This window comes from Manacus candei, unplaced genomic scaffold (assembly GCF_025592945.1).
Source record: "Manacus candei isolate 608988 ecotype Guabito, Panama unplaced genomic scaffold, ASM2559294v1 h1tg000003l, whole genome shotgun sequence".
In the NCBI taxonomy this organism is placed as follows: Eukaryota; Metazoa; Chordata; class Aves; order Passeriformes; family Pipridae; genus Manacus; species Manacus candei.
Window position 1 is genome coordinate 2,565,625 of NW_026138051.1, and position 12,928 is coordinate 2,578,552.

A 12,928-nucleotide genomic window follows, 5' to 3' on the forward strand; every position below is an offset into this window, starting at 1 on the left:
TGAACTAATCCTTTAAATGTTCTTGCTGTTGCATTTCAGAGTATCCCCCAGAGTATCATGTACATCCTTCTGTGTTCTGTTTTGTGAAGTTTGTCTCATGTGAGCAAACGGGCAAAGTACAGTTAAAATTCCTGTTTCAGCTCCTTGGTTCTAACCTAAATTCTTACACACTCAGACAGATGAAAATGAGCTGCCTGCATTACTGCAGGGAACATTGTTCAATTCCTGACAGCTCATTGTCTGGACTGTTGCTGTGGGAGAATGAAAGTAAGAGCTGGGAGAGAGGCACTCCCTGTCAGAGAGGGCCAGCATTGATGAGCAGTGTAAAGGGTATCAGATCTGGAAGCCCTGTAACCCCATTGCTTTTGTCAGACTTGACTTTTCAAGCTTTCTGCATTTCTGTTGGCAATCCCCAAAGAGTAGAACTTTTAAGTATAACACTCACTACTGTTTTTTTCCTTAAAAGTGCAGTGAATAGTTATTTTCCTTAGTTTTTGAACAGTCAGTGGGTTTGTGCAGTTGTTTTGGTTACTGGTTTCTAGTTCAAGTGCTCCTTACCCTTATCTTTGCTGGGGAGAGAGGGTGGTGCCTCAGTGTCCCTAGGCTTGATAAGAGCTCCTGAGAGCAGCCCAGGGCCTCCAGTGCAATCTCCCAAAGCACAGCTGGAATGGGGATGGTTGGAATCATAATCCCAATGACAAAAGGAAGTGAAGGGCTGTGCTGATCCACAGCCTGGCTCTCCAGCCAGTAAAGCTGGGCTGGCACCAGGGTTCTGTATAACTGTACAGCCATGATTAATTTGAAATGAAGCCTGGAGTTCATTGTCACAGTTGGTACAACATTAGCATTTATTGATTATTCAATATTATTACATTCCCTGAGCAATTTGCATACAGAAGACACACATTCAGTCATATTTTATGTGAAAGACTTAAATCATCTGACTAGACCTCCCCCTTCTGTGGTGGAAAGTGTTTGAATTTGCCTTCCCTACCCTGACCTCTTGCATCTATTTTAGTTTCTATGAAATCTCAATGACTGAGGTACATTGCATTCACATTTTCAATCAAAGAGCTTCAGTCTCACTCAGGGCCAGAAGGCCTTGTAAAAACTCACTTCTTCTAACAGATTTAAGCCACCATTAATTTTAACATTATTTTAACCACTAATTTCAATGAATTTAACAAAACCCACTTAATTTTAACAAAACCAGCCAAGGGTCACTCACTCGAGATATTCTCCCACATGGGAGAATATCTGAACCCATGTTGAAGCCCAACTCTGGTCTGCCCCTTTTCCTGCCTGGAAGTCATTCAGATAGAATCAGAGGGCTGGTGGGCCTGGACTTTCTTTCACCTGGCAATCCCAGACAGATGCACACCCAGCAGTTTCTCAGCATATACACAGAGCCTACAGCATATCAGGTACCCAGATGGAAGAGTAAATCCATTGCTCACTGGAGTCACTGAAGACATGCTGTGGAGCACTATGGGTAAGTGCTGCTCAGAAAATTCCAGCCAAACATCCAGTCCCAAAGGGGGAAACTGGAACTGCATCTTCCCAGGCACAGGTGGTGTTCCTCTGAAGTCTAAGGATGCCTGACTTGTGCATCACCCTGGACTAGCTGTCATCATTTTTGCTCGCTCTTGCCCATTTTAGAAAAGGCCTTAAGGTCTTTATTAGAAGTACTTAGCACTAAAGTATTACAATTATCTGGAATCCTCTGAAACAATTCTTAGACTCACGTTAGACTCATCTACTACTCTATATACAAAATTTAAGTGGCATCAAGTAAGGAAATCTACTGAGATATTAAAAGGAATCATCAAGCCTGGTTTTCAAAGCGAAATCAGCACCGAGTTTCCTCATGACCTCTGCATGGCTCAGCCCCTGCTGCTCTCTCTTGGCCAGTCCGTAGTTTTCCTTCACATACTTGGCAAAGGGTGTGAGCTGTGTCCTGGCAGGAGTGCCCCCCTTGCCCGGGGGCTGGCTGAGGGCCAGCTGCCCCCCGCAGAACGCGCACACGAACCGCTCCGTGTCCAGGGACTTGGAGTGCCGGCCGATCCTGGAAGGGAAGAGTCAGGACTTGTGGGAAAGGGCTCCTTTCCCTTCTGCCTGGATACTCAGGTCAGGTTTCTAAGCCAATATTTGAGAAGAGCAAACAGTACCCCCTTCACACAGCAGAACAATCAAATCTGTATTGCACATCTCTATCCTAGAACTTACTCCACTGCCTTTTGAGCTTGGTCCCTCCCTCTGTCTCTTTTACTCTCAGCCCAGGAGTATGAAGTGCTACAACATCTGCAAACACCTCCACAACCCACATATCAACTGTCCCTTGGAGTTTCTCCTCAGAGCCATCACCAAAAATCCTTCTCCATGCTCTGTTGCATCTAAGCAACTTATGCATTGTACAGTCCTAACAAACACCTCAAGAAAATTCCATATGTGAAATGTTGTTTCCTTCTGGGAGTCACATGATCCTGAGAGGTAAAAAAAAATGCCACATATGCTTTTTAAGCATGCATTTAGCCCCTAAATTTTGGGGAATGGAGTGGTACGATAATAATAATAATAATAACACTCTTGTCAGCTGCTTTTTTTTAGTCTTAATTCAAAATCATTAAGATACAAACCCTAGAAAGCTTCCTCTGATACTTTGTTGTAGGATCTAATTGTTGTCACACATTCTGTGCCCAGTTTTTATGGGGACTTGTTCCTTCAAAGCTGAGGGGCATACATCCCAAAGACCCTCCATCATCACCAGTGGTACTCACAAGACACTTCTGCCTGTCCTGACCTCTGAACTAGAACTGAAACTACCTGGAAACAAACATGTGGGAATCACACAGTGAGGTTCTGTGGGCTCTGGAAACATGAAGTAACTCAGAGTATCCCAACTGCTTCACAGTTTAAGAGAGCCATGATTTCTAGACCCAGGAGACTGGCAAGTTAAAGTGAATACACGGTCACATGCACATCAAAACGTTACTCACTTCGCTTTGCACTGAGCACACTCGTAGGTGAATTTGTAGTTGATCTCGTAGCTGTGGCACCGTGTTACTACTGGCAGCTCTGGATGAATTACAGCTGATTTGTTGGCATAGAACCTCCAGAACCGCCCGTGTCCGTCACGAACACCGTTGATGAGCCAGGTGGCCGCGTGGCAAACCTCGTGGATCAGCGTGTCCCGAAGGCGATCTGCAGGGAGAGCAAACACAAGATTAAGGTCAGTCAGGTGTGGGCAAGTACAGACTTACTAAGATGCAAGGGTTATCTTGGAGGTTAGAGCTACCACCGTCTTGGTAAAATGCTCCAAAGCAAGGTTTCCCTTAGTGCACTTCCAGTTTTGTGATTAGCTCCAATTCAGCACCCTGCACTTCCCTGCACACCTGATGTGTTTCAGGGTTTTTTTCATTGGTTGGTTAAGCCTTTGTCACTGCTTCCTACAGCATTTTCCTGGAGAAAATGGCAGCCCATGGCTTGGACAGGTGTATTCCTTCTTCACTGGGTAAAAAACAGGCTGGAAGGCCAGGCCCAGAGAGTGGTGGAGAATGGAGTTACATCCCCCTGGGGCAGGTCACCAGTGGTGTTCCCCAGGGCTCAGTGCTGGGGCCAGTCCTGTTTAACACCTTAATCGATCCCTTTCAATTAAAACCATTTTATGATTCATTTCCCCAAACTAGGAAGGGATGAGGGAGAAAAAACAGTTACAGTACCACTTAGTAAAAGTTAATTTGGCCCTGACCTGTCTTTACTCCAGCTTTAAGTACTACCAACAAGGTGGCTGGCTGTGATGGAAGAAGTCTGATTTTAGACTGCCATTACAGCACATACAGAATTAGAGTAACATGATGCCTATGGGTCTTCAAATCAATAAGAAATATAAACAAAATACTGCAGTTAGTGTGAATACATCTCTGTTCTCACGTTTTGTACGTTTGCCCAGCCTCTTAGAAGGGCTGTGGAATGTGGATAAATCCATCAATTAATGGATTTATTTATTCAAGGTAATATGAAATTTCAAAGTAGGGTCCAGTTCCAGGTCTCTTAGGCCTCAGGTTAGTGTTTTTATCTCTAGAACTTGCTTTCTTAAAGGAGAATCAACATAATTGTTCTTTTACCCACCTGCAGAGTCACAGACTTTCTCAGAAAGTTCTATGCGAGCGTAACGCTTTTGCTGAGGACCTGTCTGCCCTGTCACACAATATCCTGCTGTTTTTCTCATCTTCTTATTCCAGATTATCTCCATTGTCTCTGGTAACTGAAAAACAAAACAGGACATGTAATCTGCCCTCTCTACCTCTCTTATCTTCTGGCCCTCTGGCTTCCCCTTGTATTTGCTGCAAAGCTGGCACAGGATGTCTCAGTGCTCCTAACACTGTTGTCACTTAACATGCAAACTCACCCCCCATGGCTGCTTATTCTCACAATTAGTGTCTCTGTAACCAACACTGGGAGTTCCACAATGCAGGATGAGACCAGAAGTCCCTTAGTTCCTCTGTTCTACCTACAACAGTGGCTAAAACAAGCTGCTTAAGAAGAAATACAAGGACAGGACAGGCATAAACCACAATTTCCTCTTCAAAAAAAAGTACCTCTTTCCAATTGCTAACCACTAAGCCACAGGTGGTTCTTTTCTATTAAATATCCATTAGAGTGGTTTTCTGGTGTTTTGGGGAGAAAGAGTCTGTATGTTTAAGAATACATAAGTATTTTTAGCATCTACAGTAGTCTATGATCAGAAGTTCTACAACTTAATAATTTACAGGTTAAGTACCCTCTGCTTTGGTTGTGCTGAACCTGCAACTTGCAATTAATTTGATGCACCTTAACACCATGAGAGGGTGAATAATCCCCCCTTGTTTATCTTCTGTGCTGCCCCTGATTTTGCAAGCCCTCATCATATCTATCTTAGTTCAGTTCTTTTACTAACAGTTTTCTGTCATCTAAATTAATGAGCTTAAGTAAAGGCTTCAACAGCACAGGCACAGGCACAGGGCTGTCAGATATTTTGCTTTCAGCAATAATAAGCCTGTTCAGCTCAGCTTTATGTGAAATCATGACCTCAGCCTGCCCTTGGTCAGCTCAACAGTATCTTCTCATCTGCAGGGAAACGTTTTCCTTCCTGAAGGAAATTCTATTGGAATTACTGAGGACAGCATCCTTCCTTTCAAGGGTATTTTTCACCAGCAGAGGATCCCCAATATCCCAACAGACGTGAAGGCCAAGACAGCAGTTCTCTGAAATTTAACCTTAAATTTGAAACACAACTTGAAGCTTTATGCTCATGCAAAACTGTTATTCAAAGGACAAGCACCTTTTTAATCTGTTCCAGAAAGGCAGACATGGCCATGGAAACAGAAGGATCTGATGGAACTGATCCAAGGGCCCTCATACAGCAGCTTCTCCCATCAGAGACTCTTGGATACCACCCAGACTGCTGACTCAAGGATGGTGCTCCATCCACTACAGCTGGGAAAGCAAAGCCACGCTGAAAACTGCTGCATCACTGTGGTGGCAAACCCCTTCCAGAGAAATGGCCTGAGCTAAATCAGACATAAGACATTACTATAATGTTTGGCACTGAAGAGGATAAAGAGCAATCACATCAAGAAGTGAGGAGCAACATATTAACCAGCATTTTAGAATAGTAATTCTCGTTTTTAAACCAACCTTCTGATCAAAGATGGTGCTGTTAAACAGCCTGTAGAGCTTCTGTGCCAGCTCCTCTTTATTCTTCTTGAAATACTTCACGTAGTGGGAAGTGGGATTTGAAAGATCTTGCAAGAAACAATCAGGCACTGAGCATACCCTGAGCCTGCAAGAAAAGTCATAAAGCTTTTGTAAAGAAGGTTTTGTGTTGGTAAACACAGTTATAAAATGACCAAAGGAAACAGCACATGGCTAGAAGGCAGACTAAAGGCAGCTGTTAGAAATGAGAAATGCATTCTTCTGAAAAGCTTAAGCTGCATCCACATACAGAAAAAGAAACATGAATTCTGCAAGTTAGAGAGGTTAAAAAAAAAAATCAAGACAATCTTGTTAATAGAATCAGTTTGGATATATTTTCAGAGGCAAGCAGCTGGATATATACAATCTGTGGGGCCAACACATTAGAGGTGTGCTGTACCAAGACAAGGAATAGCAAGAAAACATTTACAAAGAAGATTTGACATTTGTCAGATATATTTGCCATCAATTCCTCTAGGCAGAGATCAGTCTCCCTGTCATACTGGAGACTGAAAACTTTGATTTCCAGCTACTTAATCATTCATAATTGCTGGATTAGTAGCAGAAGTTTCTATATACCAGAGGAGTCACTACATCATCCTAGGCAAAGGATGTCCATCTATAAATGCCCTAGAACACAGTAAAAATGGAGAAACACTCACCTTCTATCTGTCTTTGCTGATTGTGAGCAACTGACCAATTCATTCCCAGGAATTCTTGCAGGAGTCCTTGTCTTGGAAGATATTTCTGCAACTGAAGTGGAGTTTGGCCTTGGTATCTTGACTCCCTCCCCTTTCAAAGGCTGTGCATCTTTACAGGGTGGCTTGATGTTTTCTAGTTCAACAGGAAGAGTCACAGGATTACACATTGTCCAAGAGTCAGGAGCACAGACACCAGCAACCCACTGACAACACTGAAAAAGCCAAATATTCCACCTCAGAATAAACTCCTGCTGTGCACACTTGAAGGCAAAGGCTTTTACAACTGATGGAAAGGTAATTTGCTGTTACATACTACAAATATTACCATTCAGTGAAGGAGTGGTAGGCTCCAAACTTTCAAACATTCAGCAAGGACGAAGTGGAAGGAAAAGTATTTGTGACCTCACTCAGGCATCCCTAAGTTATGTGTTATAGAGCATAATTCCTGAGTTATAATGTTATAGAACATAATTGATATATTCCAATTAAAAAAAATTTGCTCTTTCCCAGGGCATATTTCTGTGCTGTACATGATCCTCTTCCAGAGGTCTCCTTGCTCTGGCCAAGCATTGTTAGAAAGAAAGGCACCCTGTGTTTACTTCTCTAGAAAAACATTTGTTTTCATCTGCTCTCATCTCAGCAACAGTCCTTTTCCCCCTTTTCAGTCTTTCAGTTGAGGCTCATTTCAGCTTGTCAAAGGAGAGGAGGAGGTACTGATTTAGGAAATTCTCATTATAAACAGTATTTTTAAAAAAAAAGATGAGTCAAGTATAAATCCAAATACTAAACGAACAGCATTCTGAACTGCTGAAAATTTCAGTCCTAAAGCTGAAATGACAGCTTCACATTAAGTATCATACATTTAAAAAATCAGAATAATTCAATACCACCAGTTAGATAATAATTTTGTTAAATTAATTATAATTTTTAAAAATAATATTTAAAACTAAAAATGCCTACAAGAACAAACAATAGTGAAAACCTTAAACCTTGACACCACAGGGTGACTTTTCAGAACACTCAGAGGAGTAATTTCTGATTGCACCAAATCCAGCTGCAAGGTGCTGGGCTGCCTCCCAGAAGTCTGTGCCACACAAATGGGAAGAGTCAGGCAATCAGCACTGCCACTGCAAGTTAGCCCTGAACAACTGCTTACCTGCTGAACTGGGCTGATAGATGGTTTTATTTGTGCCTAAGACTGGTTTTTGGGGCAGACTTCGCTTCTTTATCCGTTCCATTAACGATTCAAAGCTGTCATCTGAGCTGTCATCTGACTCTACTGCCACAGTGGGCAATTTATTTTCTGTGCTCTTCTCACAGCTTCTTTCTTTCCTTCTAACAGGCAAATCTGGACTGCCTTTGGAAACTGACTCTTTCAGATTTTGTGGAGGTGAAAGTTTTGTGCACCTCTGACTCTCTTTCCAGTCTTTTACTCCCCCTTTTTGGTGGTCAAGCCAAGGACTTTCTACAAAGACAGAATCCTCAGTGTCACTTGAACTCTCTCCATAATGCAATTCTTGGCAGCAAGTGCTTTTCTTTCCAGAACTCATCAACTTCCTGGGGGTCTGAAGATCCTTTGGTGCTGCAATCCAAAAGAAAGAGCTTAAGGTTTTGGCAGTTGCATTTAGGAGACCTGCATTTGTCTTAACACAAAAAAAAAATCCCTTGAAAGATAGGAAAATACAAATAGAGAGGTATCTCTGCATTTGCTTTACTCTGCCCTGCTCATTTACCATTTTACTACATGAAAAGTCACTGAAAGATGTATTAAAATAACATAGCCTGCCAACAAACAATGCTTCTGACATCCCAGATTTGTCCTGTCAAGATCAAGGGATCACGTCAGATCTACAGGTGACTTTTTTTTTAGTGATGCTTCTGGTCCATTTTGCTTCACCCATTTCCCCTCCAGACACCATTCCATTGGCTTTCTACAGCTTTTCCCAGTCTGCAGCTGGCACACACTTTTCAGGGTTCACATTCACACCAGCTGAAAGAGATCCTGCCCCTCCTGATCAGGGGTCAGCTCTCTCAGAGATTTATGCTACCTTTCCACTCATTAAAATTCCCACTTCATATTTGCTGTTGCACAATTACTTGCCATTCTTTTTTGTGCTCTTTCTCACTTTAAAGTCCAAGAAGAAATCATCTGAGTCATCAGTGAAGTCTTTCAAACTGTAAAAAAAAAAAAAAAAAGGCAATTGTGAAAAAAGGTAGGATAAAGGAGGAAAATGCAAGAGTAAATCTGCCCTACTAAAAAAGCAACCCAAAAAAAGCCTCCAAATATAACATTATTATTGTTCACAACAAATGTTACCAACTACATCCATAAACAGGAATGGCAAAGGAGCATTTACACCTTCAAACATCCCATTTTTATCTCTGTCCTGAACATACAGACTGGACACATAACAGTTCTCTCTACACTCACTCCTATACAGGTATCTGCCCATGAATCACTAGAACTTTTGATTGTTTTTCTTGTATTCTGATTAGTAAATACGATACAGAAAACTATTTTATGAACACAGAAAAGTAATTAATTACAGCACCCACCTTGCATCTGCCTTTTTAGGAACACTTTTGGGAGTTTTCATTCTGGCTAAAACTAAACCAAGAGGAGATTAATTAGGAACAAGGTTCTGTTTCTTTTCTTAGGCATTTTTAAGTTTGCAACTAGTAAAAATTAAAGTCTTTAAAACCCACAAACTTTTCTCTTGGCCCATATTTTCACTTCAGTCTTTCCTACAACTGGCACTACAGTGACAGGATGGCAGTAGAATGGTTTTGCAAATATTCTGCTCCCAGCCCCAAGTAGTTCTCTCAGCCCCCTTCCATGACAGAGGTGGCGCATCACTCAGCAGCCTCCCTGGAAGGAGCCAGGGGAAGGAGGAGACTGTCAAATATAAAAATTACAGAAAAGTGAAAAAAGACCTAATGAATGGGCAGTATGGAAATATTTATCAGACTTAGAAGTCTAGAAGTAGTGCAGGATCTATATACAGCACATTTTGCTTCAGCTGGTAGTAAGGCCTGACAATCTTAAGATCATTCACATGGCACTGAGCTGGAGCACAGCAGGAACTCCAAAGCAATGAGAAACCTGCTTCAAATGCAGCTGGACCAGCACAAGAGTGATATGCAAAGGGTAAAATAAACAGGTACAACTTACTGCCTTAGCAATTCTACCATCTCTGTTAAATATATAAGGAAGAACATATTGCAAGATTTACAAACCTATAAATTACTTACCAGTTTGAAACTGAGATGTGGCAGAGCCATGATTAGTCCAGCTAACAAATGAGCTAAACAGAACTCTTGCAACAGGAAAAAACCCAACCAGTGGGCACTTAACTACTCCAGCACACAGTGATAGTTACAGTGGCTGCTACCATTTGTTTGCACAGGCTGAACAAAAAGATTGGTTGGTTATGCACCACAGAAGCCACCATGTACAATTTAGTATTCAATTCTATCTTACCAAGACCTTGAGCCACTGTGACAACTCAAAAACATCCCTCTGACTGGTTAAGACTAATGCAATAAAAGCTGTGTCAGGTAACAGGGAATTGTGAGTAGTTTAGAACAGTAACTACTCAGAGAAAAGGTTTATTCAAAGATGCTTTGTAGACTAAGAAGAAAGCGAGTGAGTGACAGGGAACAGATAAAACTGAGGCAACAACAGAAATGTAATGCAAGGCAAAAACCACCCAAAACTGAGGCAAATTAAAAAACACTCCCTGTGGCATACAGCCACCAAGACTGCACTGCAAGGACAGAATGTACTTTGCAGCACAAGCAGTGGAAGAAAATAACGTGTAAAAACACTCCACTATAACTAGAAATGTGTCCTTCTCATACTCCAGAAAACAAACTGACATGTGCTATGACTTACATGTCTCAAATTCCTCATCACTGCTGGAAGACAAGCACAGGCCGTGGCTGCAAAAAATGAAATGCAGAACATTAGGTCAGTGGGAAGTAGACCTGCATCTCCACTGGCCTGAAACACCTGTGAACACCCAGAATCAAATATGGACTGGAAAAAAAACACTGAACATCACAAATAGGCTGAACTATTTTAACTGTTTAAAACAGAAATGTTATAAATTTTAATATATAAGTTCTAGCAACCATATATGTTCCATGTAAGTAGCAATCAATCCTCAAAATTTGGAACACTGAACCATTTGAAGGCACAGGTTTAGGATATTGCGTTTCTTTCAGTTCAAGTTGGATATCAGAAGGCAGAAAGGATAGAAAGCTTGTTTTTATCTTACACATGGTCTGTGATCTGGGAGAGAAGTGTGTTACAGTAAGGCTGAAAGCTGAAAGCACTGATGAGTAATCAGCTGCTTGTGTATGAAATGCACTCTAATATGGTTGCCATGAATATTTAACACAGTGCAGCAGCTCTCACAAAGCTCTGCCAAGAGGCAGAACGGAAGCATTACCACCAGCCTGCAATCCTCACACAAATGCTGAGGCAAGCTGCACTCCCCTTACCAAATTATTGACTTCATTTTCTGCTAACCACCAAACATCAACAACTTGGAAAACACACTAAGCAATTTGCTTAAAAACAGGAAGACAGCTTCTTTTAATTAAAGCTATTTAAACTTTAAAGACTGTAATTGTGAAACGTGCTAATAGATACCAACTGCCATGGAACAAATGGGAGCGTAATCTAAAATTTATATAAATCACTATAAATAATTATTATAGCATATTGTCTATATAATATAGTATAACATATACTATGAAAAATATACTATATAATAATACATAATGTACATAAAATTACGCATTATATATATTACACAACATATAATATAGTAAATTTTCTATATACACATACACACTATATAATTTAGCCTAGTATATTTTCTATATACACACATTATATAATTTAGTCTAGTATATTTTCTATATACATACACTATATCTTATATATATATAAAAATATATTTTCTATAAACTATATATATAAACTATACATATATTTCTTTTATATATAAAACCATATAAAATTATATAAAATATGTATAATATACAATAATATATAGTATATGCAAATACATAAAATATATAAATAACTGAATATATATACATATATACGCTTCTATATGTGTGTATATATATAATATATATATTCTATATAGAATGTATATGATATATATATTCTATATAGAATGTATATGATATATATATTCTATATAGAATGTATATGATATATATATTCTATATAGAATGTATATGATATATATATTCTATATAGAATGTATATGATATATATATTCTATATAGAATGTATATGATATATATATTCTATATAGAATGTATATGATATATATATTCTATATAGAATGTATATGATATATATATTCTATATAGAATGTATATGATATATATATTCTATATAGAATGTATATGATATATATATTCTATATAGAATGTATATGATATATATATTCTATATAGAATGTATATTATATATTCTATATGGAATGTATATTATATATTCTATATAGAATGTATATTATATATTCTATATAGAATGTATATAAAATATACAAAAATAGAATATATATATCATATACATTCTATATAGAATATATATATATATATATAAAAAAAAATGTCTATACAAATTAACCAAAACAAGGCAGGACCCGTGGACTCCTGGGCTGGGTCGCTCACCTTCCGCCCCGCCGGCCCTGGCTCCACGCGGCCGCTCTCCCGGAGCTCTGCTCGCCTGTAGCCGCTGCCCCGTCCGAGCCCGCAGGCCCCTGCCCCTGCCCGGCCCCGCTCCCGGCCCCTGCCCGGTCCCGCGGGCCCTGTGCCGGCGGCGCCGCTCCCAGCGCGGCCCGGGCCGCTCCCCCCGCCCGCTCCATCGCGCTCGAACCGCCCGCGCCCCTCACGGCTTCCGGGGCACCGCGCATGCGCACACGGACAGCGCCGCCCGCGCCTCAGCGCGCCCCCCGAACGCCACCGCGAAACACAAACACTGTCACAGCGGTCAAACTGGCAAACCAAAGCTTTATTCTTCTGTTGTGGTGGTTTTTTTTTTTTTTATTTCTTTTTCTTTTTTTGTTTAAAGTCTTTGCTACAGTACCTAGGACTGCACCCCTATACATAATTAACAATCATTCCTGAAAGATCTGTATTTGGCACCAGTTTATGTTTACCTCAAACACTTGTGGGGAGGATTAATTTCAAATCGAATTTGGTTGTTTGGTTGTTTTCCAACAGAATAGGAGCTGCCATCATGAAGCCAATTAGCTGAGTTATTGGAGAAGCTTAAAAAACAAAACAAAACAAAAGTCCTTATCTTAACCAACACATTACAGAGAGCTCCAAAACAGAGGTCAAACATTAAAAGGCTGATATAGGCTCAAGTGGTTTATAAAACCTATAAAAAAAGACTACACCAGCACATATGCCCTTTCAGTCCACGCAGTTTAGAAATTAACACAGGGAGCAACTCGCTAGCT

General features: G+C 40.4%; 1 protein-coding gene across 1 annotated transcript; it reads right to left on the reverse strand.

The window, feature by feature from the left end:
• Window positions 1-826: 826 nt before the first annotated feature.
• GCNA (germ cell nuclear acidic peptidase) lies at window positions 827-12,396 on the reverse strand. Its single transcript, XM_051792908.1, has 10 exons — window positions 12,135-12,396; window positions 10,330-10,376; window positions 8,991-9,042; window positions 8,536-8,609; window positions 7,591-8,016; window positions 6,396-6,567; window positions 5,677-5,821; window positions 4,129-4,264; window positions 2,997-3,201; window positions 827-2,065 (listed from the first exon to the last, which is right to left on the reverse strand). The coding sequence occupies exons 1-10, from the start codon at window positions 12,374-12,376 to the stop codon at window positions 1,813-1,815; spliced, it is 1,752 nt and encodes a 583-aa protein (XP_051648868.1). The 5' UTR covers window positions 12,377-12,396; the 3' UTR covers window positions 827-1,812.
• Window positions 12,397-12,928: the final 532 nt, after the last annotated feature.

Coding starts and splice junctions, on each gene's coding strand:
- GCNA (XM_051792908.1), bottom strand. CDS start 12,376: ATGCGCGGTGCCCCGGAAGCCGTGAGGGGCGCGGGCGGTTCGAGCGCG. Junction 8,017..8,535: donor AAAGAGCACAAAAAAGAATG/GCAAGTAATTGT, acceptor TTTGGATTGCAG/CACCAAAGGATCTTCAGACC. Junction 4,265..5,676: donor GCACCATCTTTGATCAGAAG/GTTGGTTTAAAA, acceptor TTTGTTTTTCAG/TTACCAGAGACAATGGAGAT.